We start from the raw sequence: 15,047 nt of genomic DNA on the forward strand, positions 1-15,047 counted from the left end.
TCTGTTTTTTGAGTACACCAGAGCCATTTTACAAAGGAGACTCTGCCGAAATTTCTGCAGAATCTGAAGCTTTCTTGGTTCATTTGACAGGTTGATATTGGTTCAGAGGTCAGTTTACAGGGGAAACTCTGCCGGATTTTTCCCAGGAAAGTAAACTACTGTGAAGCGTAGCTATGGCTGGATCACAGGACACTGCTCTTTACAATATCAAGAAACTGGATGGAACCACTTTCCCATTGTGGAAGAAGCATATTTGGCACGTGTTGGTACAAAAGAAGCAGATAAAACCTATAAAGCTCAAGGGGATAAAACCAGAAGATATGGACGAAGATGAATGGAGTGAAATGGATGAATTGGCACTTTCTACCATTATGCTGACTTTGGCAGAAAGCGTTTACTTCAATGTAGCAAACGAGATGTCGGCTTGTCAAGCATGGTTAAAGTTGAGTGATCTTTATGAGAAGCAGAGTGCAACTTCACAGGTATACTGGCTTAAGAAGCTTGTTGACTTGAAGATGAAAGAAGGGACACCTATGTCCAATCATCTGAATGAATTCAACACAATCTATAGTCAGTTGTCAGCTCAAGGTGTCAAGTTTGATGAACCTGTTAGAGCTATGTTCATGTTGATCACATTGCCGGAAAGTTGGGACACTTTTCGCACAGCTTTGAGTAATTCTGTACCTCCAGATGGTTTGAACATAGCAGGTGTAGAAGGAAGTCTGCTTACTGAAGAAACCAATAGAAAGACAATGGACAAAGGCAAAGGAACAGCCTTAGTTGTCAGGGGAAGGACCAAAGAAAAGTACAAAGGTGGAAAGAGGAATAAGTCTCGTAGCAAGTCCCGCAGTGCTAAAGGCAAGAGTGACATAGAATGCTACCATTGTGGCAAGAAGGGTCACATGAAAAGAGACTGCAGAGAATGGAAAGCAGAAAAAGGCAAAGAGAAAGCTGAAGACCATGGTGAGAAGAACAAGTCCTCAGTGAAGATTCAACAAATAAATTTGACAAACACTGTTGCAGAGGATGACAGTCTAGTGTCAGGAGACATCTACTTCTTGAAGAATACAATGGACTCGGCTCTTCTTACAACATCTGATGGAAATGCACTGAGTGACTGGATTATAGACTCAGGGGCATCACTTCATGTGTCTCCAAACAAGGAGTGGTTTACCTCTTATGTGACCACTAAAGATCATGTTCGGCTAGGAAATGGGCAGACATGTGAGATCTTAGGTGTTGGAGATGTTCAATTGAAGTTTCAGAATGGCTCTTCTTTCACGTTGAAGAATGTGAGACATGTTCCCGCAATTATAAAGAGCTTGATCAGCACAAGTTTACTTGATGATGCTGGCTACATCACCACTTTTGGACAGAACATGTGGAAGATATCCAAGGGTTCTATGACAGTAGCACATGGAGTAAAGTCTGGAGGACTTTACATGATTTATGTATCAAATGTCTCTAAAAATGTAATCAATGTAACCGAGCAGCCAAACGTTTTGTGGCATAGCCGATTAGGACATATGTCCAAGAAGGGAATGGAAATCTTGTCTCGTTCTGGTTATTTGCCTTGCTTTTCATTTAATGATTTTGAATTCTGTGAACATTGTTTGTATGGTAAGCAAACACAGCAGCCACATAAGCATAGAAGTAGTAGAAGAAATACACAGTTGGCACTTGTTCATAGTGATTTGTGTGGACCTATGTCTAACCTATCTCTAGGGGGAGCTTCTTACTTTATGACATTTATAGATGATTACTCGAGGAAAGTATGGGTTTACTTTCTCAAGCACAAGGATGAAGCGTTTAGTGTTTTCAAAACGTTTGTGAAACTTGTGGAAAATCAGAGTGGCAAGAAGCTTAAATGCTTACGCACTGACAATGGTGGAGAGTATGTTTCAAAGGCCTTTCAGGACTTTTGTGAGTCAAAAGGTATAAAACGTGAACTTACTGCTCCTTACAATCCTCCTCAAAATGGTGTTGCTGAGAGGATGAATAGGACCATACAAGAAAAGGTCAGAAGTATGTTGTCTAATGCACAGCTGCCAAATGGGTTTTGGGCTGAAGCTGTATCAACAGCTGTTCATCTTGTAAATAGATCTCCTAGCAAGGTTTTGCAGAAGGATTCAGTGCTAGAGATGGTATGGTCAGGCAAAATGCCCTCATACAAGCATCTCAGAGTCGTTGGCTGTGAGGCATATACTCACGTTCCAAAGGAATTTAGGAACAAACTTGAGCCAAAGAGTAGAAAGTGCATCTTTCTAGGCTATGGTAATTCTGGTGAGATGGGGTACAGACTTTGGGATCCCGAATCCAGAAAGGTTGTCCGCAGCAATGATGTTCACTTTAATGAATCCAAATATCATTCTAAACCAGAGAGGGTTGAGGAGATTAGAAGAGTTGTCTTCCAAGAAGATGGACCTGCACGTGCAAGACAAAATGTCAGGGCTCAAGGACAGGATATAGTGGAACCACAGGTTGTGGCTTAGCCTGAGCCGCCTATTGTGCGTAGATCTGGACGTGTCATGCGACCTCCTGATAGGTTTGTTCCATCTATGAACTATGTCATGTTGACTGATTGCAATAAGCCTTAATGTTACAAGGAAGCAGTGCAAATGAAGGACTCCGGGAATTGGCAATTAGCCATGCAGTCAGAGATGACAGCTCTGCATAAAAACAAGACATGGAAGCTAGTTAAATTACCACATGGCAAAAAGGCTCTACCTTGTAAATGGGTTTACAGGTATAAGATCACCGCTCATGATAGTCAGCCAAAGTACAAAGCAAGGCTTGTTGCCAAGGGCTTTAAGCAAGAACAAGGCATTGACTTTGATGAAGTCTTCTCTCCGGTGGTCAAGATGACTACATTGAGATGCTTTCTTGCATTGGTTGCCATATTAGATTTGGTGTTGCACCAAATGGATGTCAAGACAGCGTTCTTGCATGGTGATTTAGATGTGGAAATTTACATGCAGCAGCCAGAAGGGTTTGTTGAGAAAGGCAAGGAAGATTGGGTATGCCAGTTGTTAAAGAGTCTTTATGGCTTGAAACAATCACCGAGGGCATGGTACCATAAATTCCACAAGTTTATGCTTTCTCAAGGCTACAAACGTAGTGAGTTCGATCACTGTCTATATACAAAGAAGGCTAAGGATGGTAGTTGGCTGATCCTTATTTTGTATGTGGATGACATGTTGATTGCTTGTTAACCCTCACGGCACACGGACACCCTATGATCTATAAACGTTGTATTATTTAGAGTCAGGTACCGGGCTTGTCGGACCAATAGGAACATGGTAACGGTGATCGCCGATGATAGGCGCACTCTAACTGGAATATTCAAGGAGTTAGTTGGCTAAGTATGGGCGCCCAAGTGTGAATGGGGTGAGCTCATATAAAAGCCACTAAACCTAATTTTTACTCATTCTCTCATTGTGCAATAGAAGCTGCTCTTGCTCCATCTCCACCTTCTCCTTCACCATCTCCTTGTGTGTGTGTGTGTGTATGTGTGTGTGTGTGTGTGTGTGTGTGTGTGTGTATGTGTGAGAGAGAGAGAGAGAGTGTGTGTGAGAGTGTGTGTGTGATCGAGCGTTGCGGCAGCACGACGGCGGCGAGGCGGTTGAGCGCGGCGTAGCGGCGTCTCCCTCTTCTTCGCGGCGCGGAAATCCTTCATTCGCAACTACGCAAGAAGGTGAGTGACACACCATTCTTCCTTGTGAGCTTGTCTGTTGTATGACTGTGTGCTAGGAGCCTTTGTGGCTCGCACACGGCGCGTAGCAAGTCCCTAGCCTTGACATTGCTGGCAAGCACTTGGAAGAAATTTCAGCTTTGAAGTCAAAGATGGCAAAATCGTTTGACATGAAAGACATGGGTGAGGCAAGTCATATACTTGGTATGCGCATTGAAAGAGACAGATCAAAGAAGTTGATTTGGTTGTCTCAAACAGAGTATATTGACAAGGTTTTGCAACGTTTCAATATGGAGAAGGGAAAGGCATCGAGTGTTCCATTGCCACCATATGTGAAACTTAGCAAACAAGATTGTCCTGTGTCTAAGGAAGAACAGGCTGAAATGGATAAGATTCCATATGCGTGTGCAGTGGGTAGTTTGATGTATGCAATGATTGCTACTCGCCCAGACATTGCATTGAGTGTTCCATTGCCACCATATGTGAAACTTAGCAAACAAGATTGTCTGTGTCTGAGGAAGAACAGGCTGAAATGGATAAGATTCCATATGCGTCTGCAGTGGGTAGTTTGATGTATGCAATGATTACTACTCGCCCAGACATTGCATTTGCAGTGGGAGTAGTAAGTCGATACATGTCAAACCCAGGCAAGAAACATTGGGAGGCAGTGAAAGGAATATTGAGATACCTGAAAGCTACAAAGAGTATGCGTATATGCTATGGGAGTCAGGAGCTAAGTGTAAAGGGTTTTACAGACTCAGATTATGCAGGCGACTTAGACAACCGAAGGTCTCCGTCAGGGTATGTCTTTACATTGGCTGGTGGAGCAGTATCATGGCGTTCTAGATTACAAGATTGTGTTTCTCAGTCTACTACAGAGGCTGAATATGTTGCAGCTTCAGAGGCATGCAAAGAATCAATTTGGCTTAATCGACTAGTAACAGATTTGGGAATCAAAGAAGAGATGCCTGTGTTATATTGTGATAGTCAAAGTGCTATACAATTGGCTCGCAATGCAGTTTATCACTCAAAGACAAAGCATGTGGATGTAAAGTATCATTTCATCAGGGAAATGCTCGAGGATAAGCAACTTCAGCTTGTCAAAGTTCACACAACAAAAAATCCTGCTGATCTACTTACAAAAGGACTTCCCTCAGAGAGCTTTGCGCATTTTCGCAAGCAGTTAGGTGTAGGGTAGTACATCACTTCTCTACATCTCTTGTATATTAGCTTGTATAGTAGCTTCTCTCACACTTAAAGTACCACATTGGACTTTAAGTGGGAGGTTGTTGGGGTATAAAGCGCAATGTGGTCGCCCAAGTGAGTGGGCGGGCCGCCAGGTATGTACACATATTCTTTTGTAAAAACCTAATAAGAACTCACTATGCTCTACACATTACAGTAGAGCGAGTTCACCATATCGTCGTGCTCTTCTTCTCGCACTCTCTCTCGAGTTGCACTTCCGCTCGTATTCTTCTCGCATTCTCTCTCGCATCGCACTTCCGCTCGTACTCCTTCAGGTATGTTGCATCTAAAATCCGTGGTAGAAATCAACTGAGTTGAGTTTATTGTTATCAAAAACTCGACTCGAGTATCGCACTGAAACTATGTCGTGCAAAAATGACACCGTAAACATCCGTAATGACAAGATGCTTGCTCGTCCATTAACGTCGTTGTGTAGTCCAGTGGGTAGATCTGTTCGATCTTAAGAACAATCACCCAAGGAATGCCAACAGTTGGGTCATACCCGAGATCTGACAATGACTCTTAGCCTGTGTGTGTGTGTCTCCTAGCCCTTTTGGCAATTAGTGTTCAATCGGTGAACCGATGAAGACTAATGTGAATGGCATCTTGGCCAAGCACCTTGGCTCAAACTGACTCACAAGAAAAACATGTAACAAAGAGCTTCTTAGAAAGTTTTCCTTATTCTTCGAAAGAGAGAGAGAGAGAGAGAGAGAGAGAGAGAGAGAGAGAGAGAGAGAGAGAGAGAGAAGGAGAGAGCAGAAGAGCATGATGGGCTGAGGAACTTTCCGTAAATTTCTAGAGTGGGTGCCCAATCAGTGTGCTCTTACACATCTTATGGTTGACTTGCAGCTTATCCTATAAGCATGCAACAATCTGCCTGTATAATGCTCTCATGGAGAGAGGTAACAGAAAACACAAGCCACAGCTTGACGTACTTACCATGTATGGGGTCGTGACTTTACAAAAATGACTTAAAAATGGCACTTTGCCTGTGAAAGAAGTCCAAATTTTAGGTTCCTTTTAGTGTTGTTGTGTGTTGATAGCAACCGACAATCAAATTAAACAATCCCTTTTTTAGTCTGTCCGTGACAGGGTTGCAAATGTGATAGCGGAAGCGTAATTCATGAGGTGGTAGAATTGAATTTACCCAAGTAGCATGCCTTGCATCCGGTATGGTAAGCCCTTGGCGAGAGTGATGGTCTCAACCGTGAGAACCAAAACCATGAGTGCCTTGTTCAGTTTAGACCGATAGGGATTCTGTGAGCTGATTTTCCCTATTTTGCCAGTTCCCCGAAGCCTTGCTTCATATGAAATTGCCAAAACATTTTGCTTTGCACAATGCGAGTAATTTTCAAGTAAAGTTTAAACAGGAAAAAACAAGAAAAACTTAAACTTGGCTAACCTGGTCGTTGTTGCTGCAACCAATTGTCATGAAATTTGGAAGGAAAAACTCGTTCCAAAACGGCTTATAACCATATCTGCACATACGCCATCATATATCCTATACACCTATCTGGTACATAATGAAATAACCAGCAATACCAAATAACCTGCAAACACATTGCCTATTTGTTCCCAATTTGTGTATGGTCATACCATATGCCAAACGTGGGGAGTCGCAATGCATATAATGTCCTCTGGCCTCATTGCCAACAAACGCTATTGGCGACAAATGTCATAGCGAAACAAAGTCGACCGTGCGACCATTCACAAAAAATAGACCTTGTCCATTTGTAGATCTCATTAAGTACACTTGTTGACAAAGCTTGTTGCCGGAAGAATCAAATGAGTTGCCAACAAGAAGTTCCAGATACTGATGTGTGGTTCAATAGACATGGCCGATAGTGGATTCAACTTCACCATGTCGGATTGTCTAATGCTTAAAATGAAAGAATGATCGTCCTTGCCAATCACCGATGCCTTATAAGGCACAAGCCATGCCTGAGCTGCCTTCACTTGGTCATACTGATAATCCGTTTGTATTCATGTCCGAGGTCAACCACGTCCTTCGAATTAGTCTGCCGACTCCAATTGCCCATAATAACAATGTCTCTTATGCTTTTCATATTGGTTTGGCTCCCTTTGAGCACTCCTAGCATGCCGTTTGTTGAGTCCTTTGATTCCGTGACCATGTCGCCCCATTGGGTTTGTTCTATGCTGCAATCCATGTTTGTCTCAGCAGCAGTGAAAATCATAGGTTGTCAAAACTCGCAAAAATTTAGGTATCAATTTCTGTAATTACCAGCCTATGTCGGCTTTGCCAACTTCCCTTTCGACACTCGGTTTTGCCGCTCGGATGAAGAATGGGTGTGCTGAGGGTGAGCACACTCCCTTTGTAGCAAAAAATAAACGTCTTTGGGCGGTCGTTCATGGGAAACCTGATGAAAAAAATAATATAAAAAAAAACTTCTCACAGAAACAACGATGGCGTCGTTTGCAGGAGCGACAACTTCGCCAAGGTCTAGGGGGTGATGTTGTGCCCGTCTACAGATGGCACTGTGTCGAAATTTCCTCCTCTGGGCCTTGCGTACCCAACAAGAGCACCAAAGGCATATTTTGCAGAGGTTTCCCTCCCGCGGCGGCGCCCTATGTTGGCTCTACCAGGCGGAACTTGCGAGCACAGAGGCGTAGCTTGGAGTATTTAGTGGAAGCATGGTGTAGAGAGAGAACTCCCTTGGAGGTCACGCCCATGGCGGCCTTGCTACACGTTGCATATGGCAGCCCTCAGGGCAGCAAGCGATATATTTTTCAGAGGTTGCAGAGGTCGGCTTTCAACCCATAGGCAACCTTTCCCGCAGCTCTCCTCGTCGTCTCCACTGTCGAACACTTCTTGCTTCGAATCAAGGGACCACGCCCACGCCTTGACGGCTTGACGACTAGAGAGAGAGAGAGAGAGAGAGAGAGAGAGAGAGAGAGAGAGAGAGAGAGAGAGAGAGAGAGAGAGGACATGCAATCGTGCAAGCAGCAAATCGACCTTTCTCCTTCCCTCCTCCATAGCTTTCCTCTCCCCTAGCTCTTTTACCAATGTAAGACCTAGGAGACTAAGATGTAGGATCCTCCTCCCTACCGCCCTTTATATAGGCTTAGCTCTTGCCCTAAGCGGATCCTCAGTCCACACTGGTCCAGTCCAGGCCCTTGGCCTAGGTCCCTGACCCCCTAGGTTGGGCCTTGCCCCGTAGGACCCTTGTCCTGACATTTCGTCAATGCGAGCATGTTCGAACTCCTCAGTTCTCGCCCCTTCCTCTCTTGTACGTCTGTTTACTGAGATTATAATTTGTTGGATGGCCATTACAAAAAAAATGACGCACATCATTGGGAGTGTAGTTATGTAATTGAAGTTCATGTAGAAGAGTGATAAAAGTAAGTAAAGATGTTGCTTCTTTTAATACAAACGTTGCAACAAACAAACAATGAAACAACACGATTACTTATGTTTGGTACATCCAAAATTTGACTTAGGAGCAACAAGGCATTCAAACAAGTTCGCCAACCACAACTATAGTCATCAACCTGCGTGGGTTGACCTGTTCGTGTCGAATGGTAGTCCCTAGATCATGTTCTAACAAAACATGCTCTACACAGTATATAAATTTTTTCACGGCACTACATACGTGACCACTTGAGTCAGTAACACATTACAAAGAGATACTACTTCCAAATGTATCCAGATGTGCCTTACGTTTTTACACGACCGTAAAACAACCTACCTTGCCCGGAGTTTGCGTAGTAGACAATCTTATCTTCAAGGTCAAATAACAACAGACTCCAATGATTACTACACCAAAACCATCAAAGATGAGGAGAAAGATTCTAAATCCAACATGGTTTTTACAAGGCAAGAAGAAACTCACGATTGAGTGTATGCAATGACCAGAAAATGCGCTAGATCAAAATTGACTCTGCTAAACCATCCCAACAGAGCCAAAAAGGAAACTCCGTTGTTCTGCAGCATAGGCAAGATCAACGGATTTATTACATATATTTTGTTCTGAACATCAGCAGGCAGAAGCGAGATAGCGTGCCTAACATGAATCAATGGCAGAGATTAGACTTTAGATATTTCAACGGGCTGTCACTGTCACAAACACATGAGTCAATACCGAGCGATTGGAGCACCTATCAAATTCCATAAGCCACTGACTCGCTTGGTATTGACCCATGTCTCAGCGGTAGTGAGCCATCTAATGAACCAAGCGTGACTTATAAAGAAAAGCTTGAGATGTAACACATAGCAACGTTGACGATTGTCGCGAAGACATGGGTCAATACCGAGCGAGTGGTATAACTATCCAATTCCATAAGCCACTGACTCGCTTGGTATTGACCCATGTCTTAGCGGTAGTGAGCCATCTAATGAACCAAGCGTGACTTATAAAGAAAAGCTTGAGATGTAACACATAGCAACATTGACGACTGTCGCTAAGACATGGGTCAATACCGAGCGAATGGTATAACTATCCAATTCCATAAGCCACTGACTCGCTTGGTATTGACCCATGTCTTAGTGGAAGCGAGCCATTTAATGAACCAAGCGTGACTTATAAAGAGCTTGAGAAGTACCACATAGAAATGTTGACGACCGCATCCGTTGCGTTGGAGTTGGAGAAACTGCGCATGCACAGGAAGTCTTGTTGATCGAGGTTGAAAATGCAGGCCTCCTCTGACCTTCCAGGCAGTAGTATTTGTGCATGCAGAGGCGCTGTGCTGATTAGAACTTGCAATTCCTCTTCATTTTCTTCGTTGATTTGCTCTAAAATAATCAACTCCTCTGATAAAGGCTCCTCGTTGGATGGCCCTTGTGAAGCAGAGGTTTTCCCTTGCCTTTCTTGAGCTTTATCCATGGCTGGCTCATTCTCCTCCCTGGAAGGCACATTTTCCTCCCTTAATGGCACAGGCTCCTCCCTAATAGGCTCCTCCTTACTAGCATAGGCTCCTCCCTTACTGGCATAGGCTCCTCCCTTACTGGCTCCGGATCCTCCCTAGCTGGCTCCGAATCCTCCATGCCTTGCTCATTTTGTTTCTAGCTGGTTCCTCCATAACTGTCTCTGTTTCTTCCTCGGGGTCCACCTTGGCCTGCTAATGCCCCTCTGCGGCGGCTGGCTCAGCCTGCCCATCTGTGTCGTTTCTCTCAACCCGTGATTGTGTCCTTCTGTTGTTTAATTCAGCCCTAGAAGGCTTTGTCTATCGTGCACGAGGATGGAGAGGGGGGATGTTAAGAATATCCATGGTTCTACTATCCCGGATAGGTACTGACTAAAACAGCCTATCGTAGCGGAAGTGTAGCCTCAAAGAGTGTCAAAATCCCGTGGCATGATAGTAACGCGGTGTGCATGGGCAGCTAGGATATATCCATCGCTAAAGAATTCAACAAGGTAGTCTTCTGCAATTTCTTGCAGGCAAAGAAGTGCAATGCTGGCCCATCGCATGCCCACTCTCCAATGCTCGCAAATCTCTCACACTACTCGTTGGAAAGGAAGACGTGGAATGGCCGGTTGCATGTGTTGTTCGATCCTTCGTAGCTCTTGCAGCACACCTCTGTGCGCCTCATATCGGCGTCTTCTTGCTTGAGCATGCAAAGAGTCACATGTTGCCCTTCTAGGCGTGGCCTTTGCACGAGGCATCTCTACAAATAGCATAACAGAAAACGACATGTCATTTGTTTCACAAGGGACTTAAGATTTCTAGGGTAAGCACAAAGCAAAGAAGTGCACCAAATACGGTTGTATTGCCTCTACTCGCTTGGTACTGACATTAGAAAAGTATAATAGCAAACATCATTAGTAAAGACGATGGTCAGTACCAAGCGAACATGTGCAATGAACAGAGTTTTCCCTCCCTTATTCGCTTGGTACTGACCTCAGAAAAGTATAATAGCAAACATCATTAATAAAGACGATAGTCAGTACCAAGCGAACAGGTGCAACAATGGTCAGTACCAAGCAAACAGGTGCAACAAAAAGAGTTCGGCTTCCCTTATTTGCTTGGTGCTAACCTCACAAAATACAAGTGCACAAAAGTGTAGTAGCATACCTCTTCACTGTGTGTAGAGTTCTGTGTCACTAAAGCACTGCAGAATAGGAGTAAGAGGAGGATGCGCAAAAAGGAGGAGCACTAGAGAGTAAGAGGAGGATGCGCAAAAAGGGTTGGGAGCACAAAAGAGATGGTTTGCTTACTGCGTAGCGTCGACGGGGGCAGAGTTAAAATGCTGGGCAGTAGAGGATGCGAGAAGAGGCAGAAGAGCACTCAAGCTTTTACTGTTTGCTCACTGCATGAGCGCTCATTTGGGGTGCGGGTATAGTTAAAATGTTTGGCGAGGGTATTGTCTCTAAACTTAGTATGCTCACCTCGACGAGGGTGACAACTTCACTTGTGCGCATGATTACACCTGAGATTGCGGTTGGTAGATCGTACTGCATGGGAATCTGAGCCCGTTTATTACTTCCAAACTGGTTGTCCTTGTGAGCACAACCCATGTGCCTTTTTTGAGTGATCATTTAGAGTAAGACGCCGATCGCCGTTGAAAGAAGAAGTCACAGAAGATAAGACGATGGATATTGCAATATACATGACCAGCTAATGATGGAGAACGGAAAGGCATGATCAAGACGAGAGATGTAAAAAAAGTGAAGAGACCATGACACAAAGGATGAAATTTGAGTACAGAAGAGACCGTGTAGAAATTTGAGTACAGAGCGAAAGAGTCTGGGGGGCACACACACACACACACACACACATAGAGGAGGTTCGAGGCTACTCCATTGGAGGGGAGGGGCGGCAATGGGCGATGATGGTAGGAGGAGGGGTGGCACATGGTGGCAATAAGCTAGCACCTCCAACCACCGATGGTGGGCTAGGGTGGTGGTGGCCATGGAAGGTAGTGGTGGTGGGATGAAAAAAAAAGCTCACTCCAAAGCTCGCTCTGTCACTTTTGAAAATTCCCTCTTGTGGCAATTGCAATCGCTCCCATCCCTCTCTCTTGTGACTTCTCTCCATTGACTTCACACAATCTCTACTACTCTCTTGATTCTCTTGAGGACCATGGTCAACATGATGTGTATGTGTGTGTGTGTGTGTGTGTGTGTGTGAGAGAGAGAGAGAGAGAGAGAGAGAGAGAGAGAGAGAGATGTTTATGCAAATGCAATGGGGTGCAAGACTCTGAATCAAATCACAAGCGATAGAGAACAAAAGTTAGAAGGGCCCCCAATGGGAGGGGGTAAATGTTTTTGAGTTACCCCCCTTCTCTGAAATAACATTACCTCAAAGAGGTAAAGTTAGCATTACCCCCTCCCTCCTTGAGTGTGTTCGCGAGAGAGAAATTCAATCAAATCATGTCTTGTCTTACAATTACCTTCTCCCATGGAACCCCCCTCCCCCCCTCAAGACAAGAGAAGTCAAGAAAGCTGTAGTTACAACAATACAATCAAGTAAGATAAAAGATGCATGAACATCAATCATGAATTGCCCTTTAACTAAACTTGACCATTGCCATATACACTCCCCAAGATTTGGAATCCCTTGCCATTCTTTCATCCCTAGCCTATGTCACACATGATAGAATCACCCGGGTGTAATCTCACCGGCACAAACTGATGTAGCTAGGGGAGGTGCGTGAAACCCTTCTTAAAGAAACATAATTATTGAAAGCGAACCATAACCAAGTCATGGGTCAGTTAAGGGTTTTGGAGATTATCGTTGATCGAGGCTGAGGGAGGTTTACAGATTGTGTGTAAAAAGTACCCTTCCCTTAAGGATTGCGTGTAAAGAGCTGGGAGAAAGCCCATTGTGGTCCTTAGCTGGAGGGTTCAGTGTAAAGACGACACCTGTGACAAGAATTTGTCTATAACCAACAGTTAAACCGAGTTTTCCGTGAATGCGGTGCGAACGAAAGAGGGAAAATCAGAGTCCGCCATAGCCAGACCTTCCAGTTGCTCTCTAACGTGGTCGCAACCTGCCAGTCCTTCTGTGCCTTCTCCCCTCCCTCCCTTCTCTTCTCTCTTCATAGCCATGGGTGAGCAGCAGCAAGCTACAAACGGCAAGCAGGGTTCTTGCGTCTACAAGGCGTGCATTCCTCATCTTGTTGTCGAGGCTCCTCGTGCTGCAGACGCCATTTCATTCTACAAGCGGGCATTTGGAGCTGAGGAGGTGGCGAAGACACTTCACAAGCGCAAGGCTGACCAGGAAATGCCGCTCATTCTTCACGCCCACCTCAAGTTTGGCTCTGCGGAGATCATGCTATGCGACGAGGTCGAAGAGTCTGGTCCCAAGTAAGGTCTTTCTTCTTTTGTGCTATATATAAACTGTACTATTTCCTGAGCCGCTTTCTTTCCTTTCTTTGAGAGCATCGAAAGGGGTCTCGAAGGCTGTCGCGTTCTTCCAACTCCTCTTCCCCTTTTCCTGTTCCTGTTCTCTTTCGCCGTTCCCTTTTGCCTCTTCTTGCCTCTCCTATTTGCTGTTGGCTTGCTGATTTGCTTTTGATGTCTTTGTGAGCTTGCATGTGTGCTTCCGCTGGCTCTTTTTGCCTATTTTACTTGCTGTTTCTTGTTTTGCTTGCTTTGCTTTGCTCTTGAAGTGAACTCGCTCGTCCTGCGGCAGAGCAATGTTCTTGACTTTTTACGAGTCATGCTGGTCGATGTTGCGTCACGCGTGACTAGCGCCGATTTTACCGACTCGACGTTTTAAGTTTAAAAGTTTCTAGTCTTTGGACGTTAGTGTCGTTGCCTTCAAAGAATGCGATGAATTTTCCCGCTCATCCTTAGCGGGAGTTGGCTCTTGGCTGTGTGAGAGGCTAGCTTGAAATGCCCATGAAGAGCTCTCCCCACCCTACCATGTGAGATGGCCTGTGTCTGGTTCATACTGGCAATATTTATGCATATTTTAGTGCTGTCATCTAATTTGCTGCAGTTTTCATGGATACCACAAGTCGTTTTTCTGAGATTTAGTGGTCAGAACCTTACATGTTTGCTTGTCTTGACAGTGTCAAGTCTCCAAGCTCGCTCAAGGGATCAGCAGCCATCCTTCACGTGGTTACAGATGACGTGGATGCTGCCTTTGCAAAGGCCATGGAAGCAGGTGCAAAGGAGACGGAGCCGGTTACCGATCAGCCATGGGGTATGCGATATGGCAAGGTTGTGGATCCCTTTGGATTTGCATGGAGTTTTGGAACCCCTCTGAAAGAGCTGTACCCTGAAGAGGAGCAAGTGGCTTCTGCACAGTAGAGGGAGTCTTACCTGGGCTCATAATGGGAGATATGGTCCATTTTGTGAGGGCCTGCCAGGAGCCAAGTGACTTAATACCTAGTATAGTGTTTTCTTAACAAGAGACAATGGTGTTTTGTTAACAAGAAACAATGTAGTTAAGTGCTGAATTGTCGCAGAGCTTTGACTTGCAATCAGCCTTTATGTAGGTGTGTAGGAATCTGAATTGTAAGTTATTGCAGGTATGTGAATGCAAAGGTGCTTTTTTGTTCAGTAATTGCTGCCTGTTTTGTGCTAGTTGCTAGCTGACCTATTTTGTTTAGGACATAGTTGTCTTGTTTTGTAGTTTGAGCAGCTGCCCACAGTTAGTTATTTTGGACTTTGTGGATCTAGCTCGATCTAGCTCAGGCAGAGTTCGGAAACCTAACTACTGCTCATCTCAAGGTTTTGTACAGATTGGGTACGTCGTCTCTTTCCAAGTTTTATGCCTTTCTAAATTGTCCTAGTAAGTGATGGCTGTAAGCGTTGCAAGTAGAATAGCGAAGTCTTGTCAAGCAAGTGGTGAGCATGGTTGCGAAGATCTGCATTTGTTATGGTGTCACGAGACTCCACTTCTGTTTCTGTGTGATATTTTATCTTTGCCTTAACGTTGGATATGACAATGTTGACAAGATTGGCCGGTCTTGTCCACTGACCAAGTGCTGACTAGGTCTTGATGTGGCCATTGATAAGGTACTGGTGCAGCGAAGTCTTGTCAAGCAAGTGGTGAGCATGGTTGCGAAGATCTGCATTTGTTATGGGGTCACGAGACAACTTCTGTTTCTGTGTGTGATATTTGATCTTTGCCTTAACGTTGGATATGACGATGTTGACAAGATTGGCCAGTCTTGTCCACTGAAAGTGCTGACTAGGTCTTG

General features: G+C 44.6%; 1 protein-coding gene across 1 annotated transcript; it reads left to right on the forward strand.

The window, feature by feature from the left end:
- The first annotated feature begins 12,770 nt into the window (after window positions 1–12,770).
- LOC147461186 (Lactoylglutathione lyase / glyoxalase I family protein) lies at window positions 12,771–14,407 on the forward strand. Its single transcript, XM_086508805.1, has 2 exons — window positions 12,771–13,200; window positions 13,911–14,407. The coding sequence occupies exons 1-2, from the start codon at window positions 12,941–12,943 to the stop codon at window positions 14,149–14,151; spliced, it is 501 nt and encodes a 166-aa protein (XP_086364931.1). The 5' UTR covers window positions 12,771–12,940; the 3' UTR covers window positions 14,152–14,407.
- The last annotated feature ends 640 nt before the right edge of the window (window positions 14,408–15,047 follow it).

Source organism: Adiantum capillus-veneris, chromosome 3 (assembly GCF_014529385.1).
Source record: "Adiantum capillus-veneris isolate H3 chromosome 3, ASM1452938v2, whole genome shotgun sequence".
Classification (NCBI taxonomy): Eukaryota; Viridiplantae; Streptophyta; class Polypodiopsida; order Polypodiales; family Pteridaceae; genus Adiantum; species Adiantum capillus-veneris.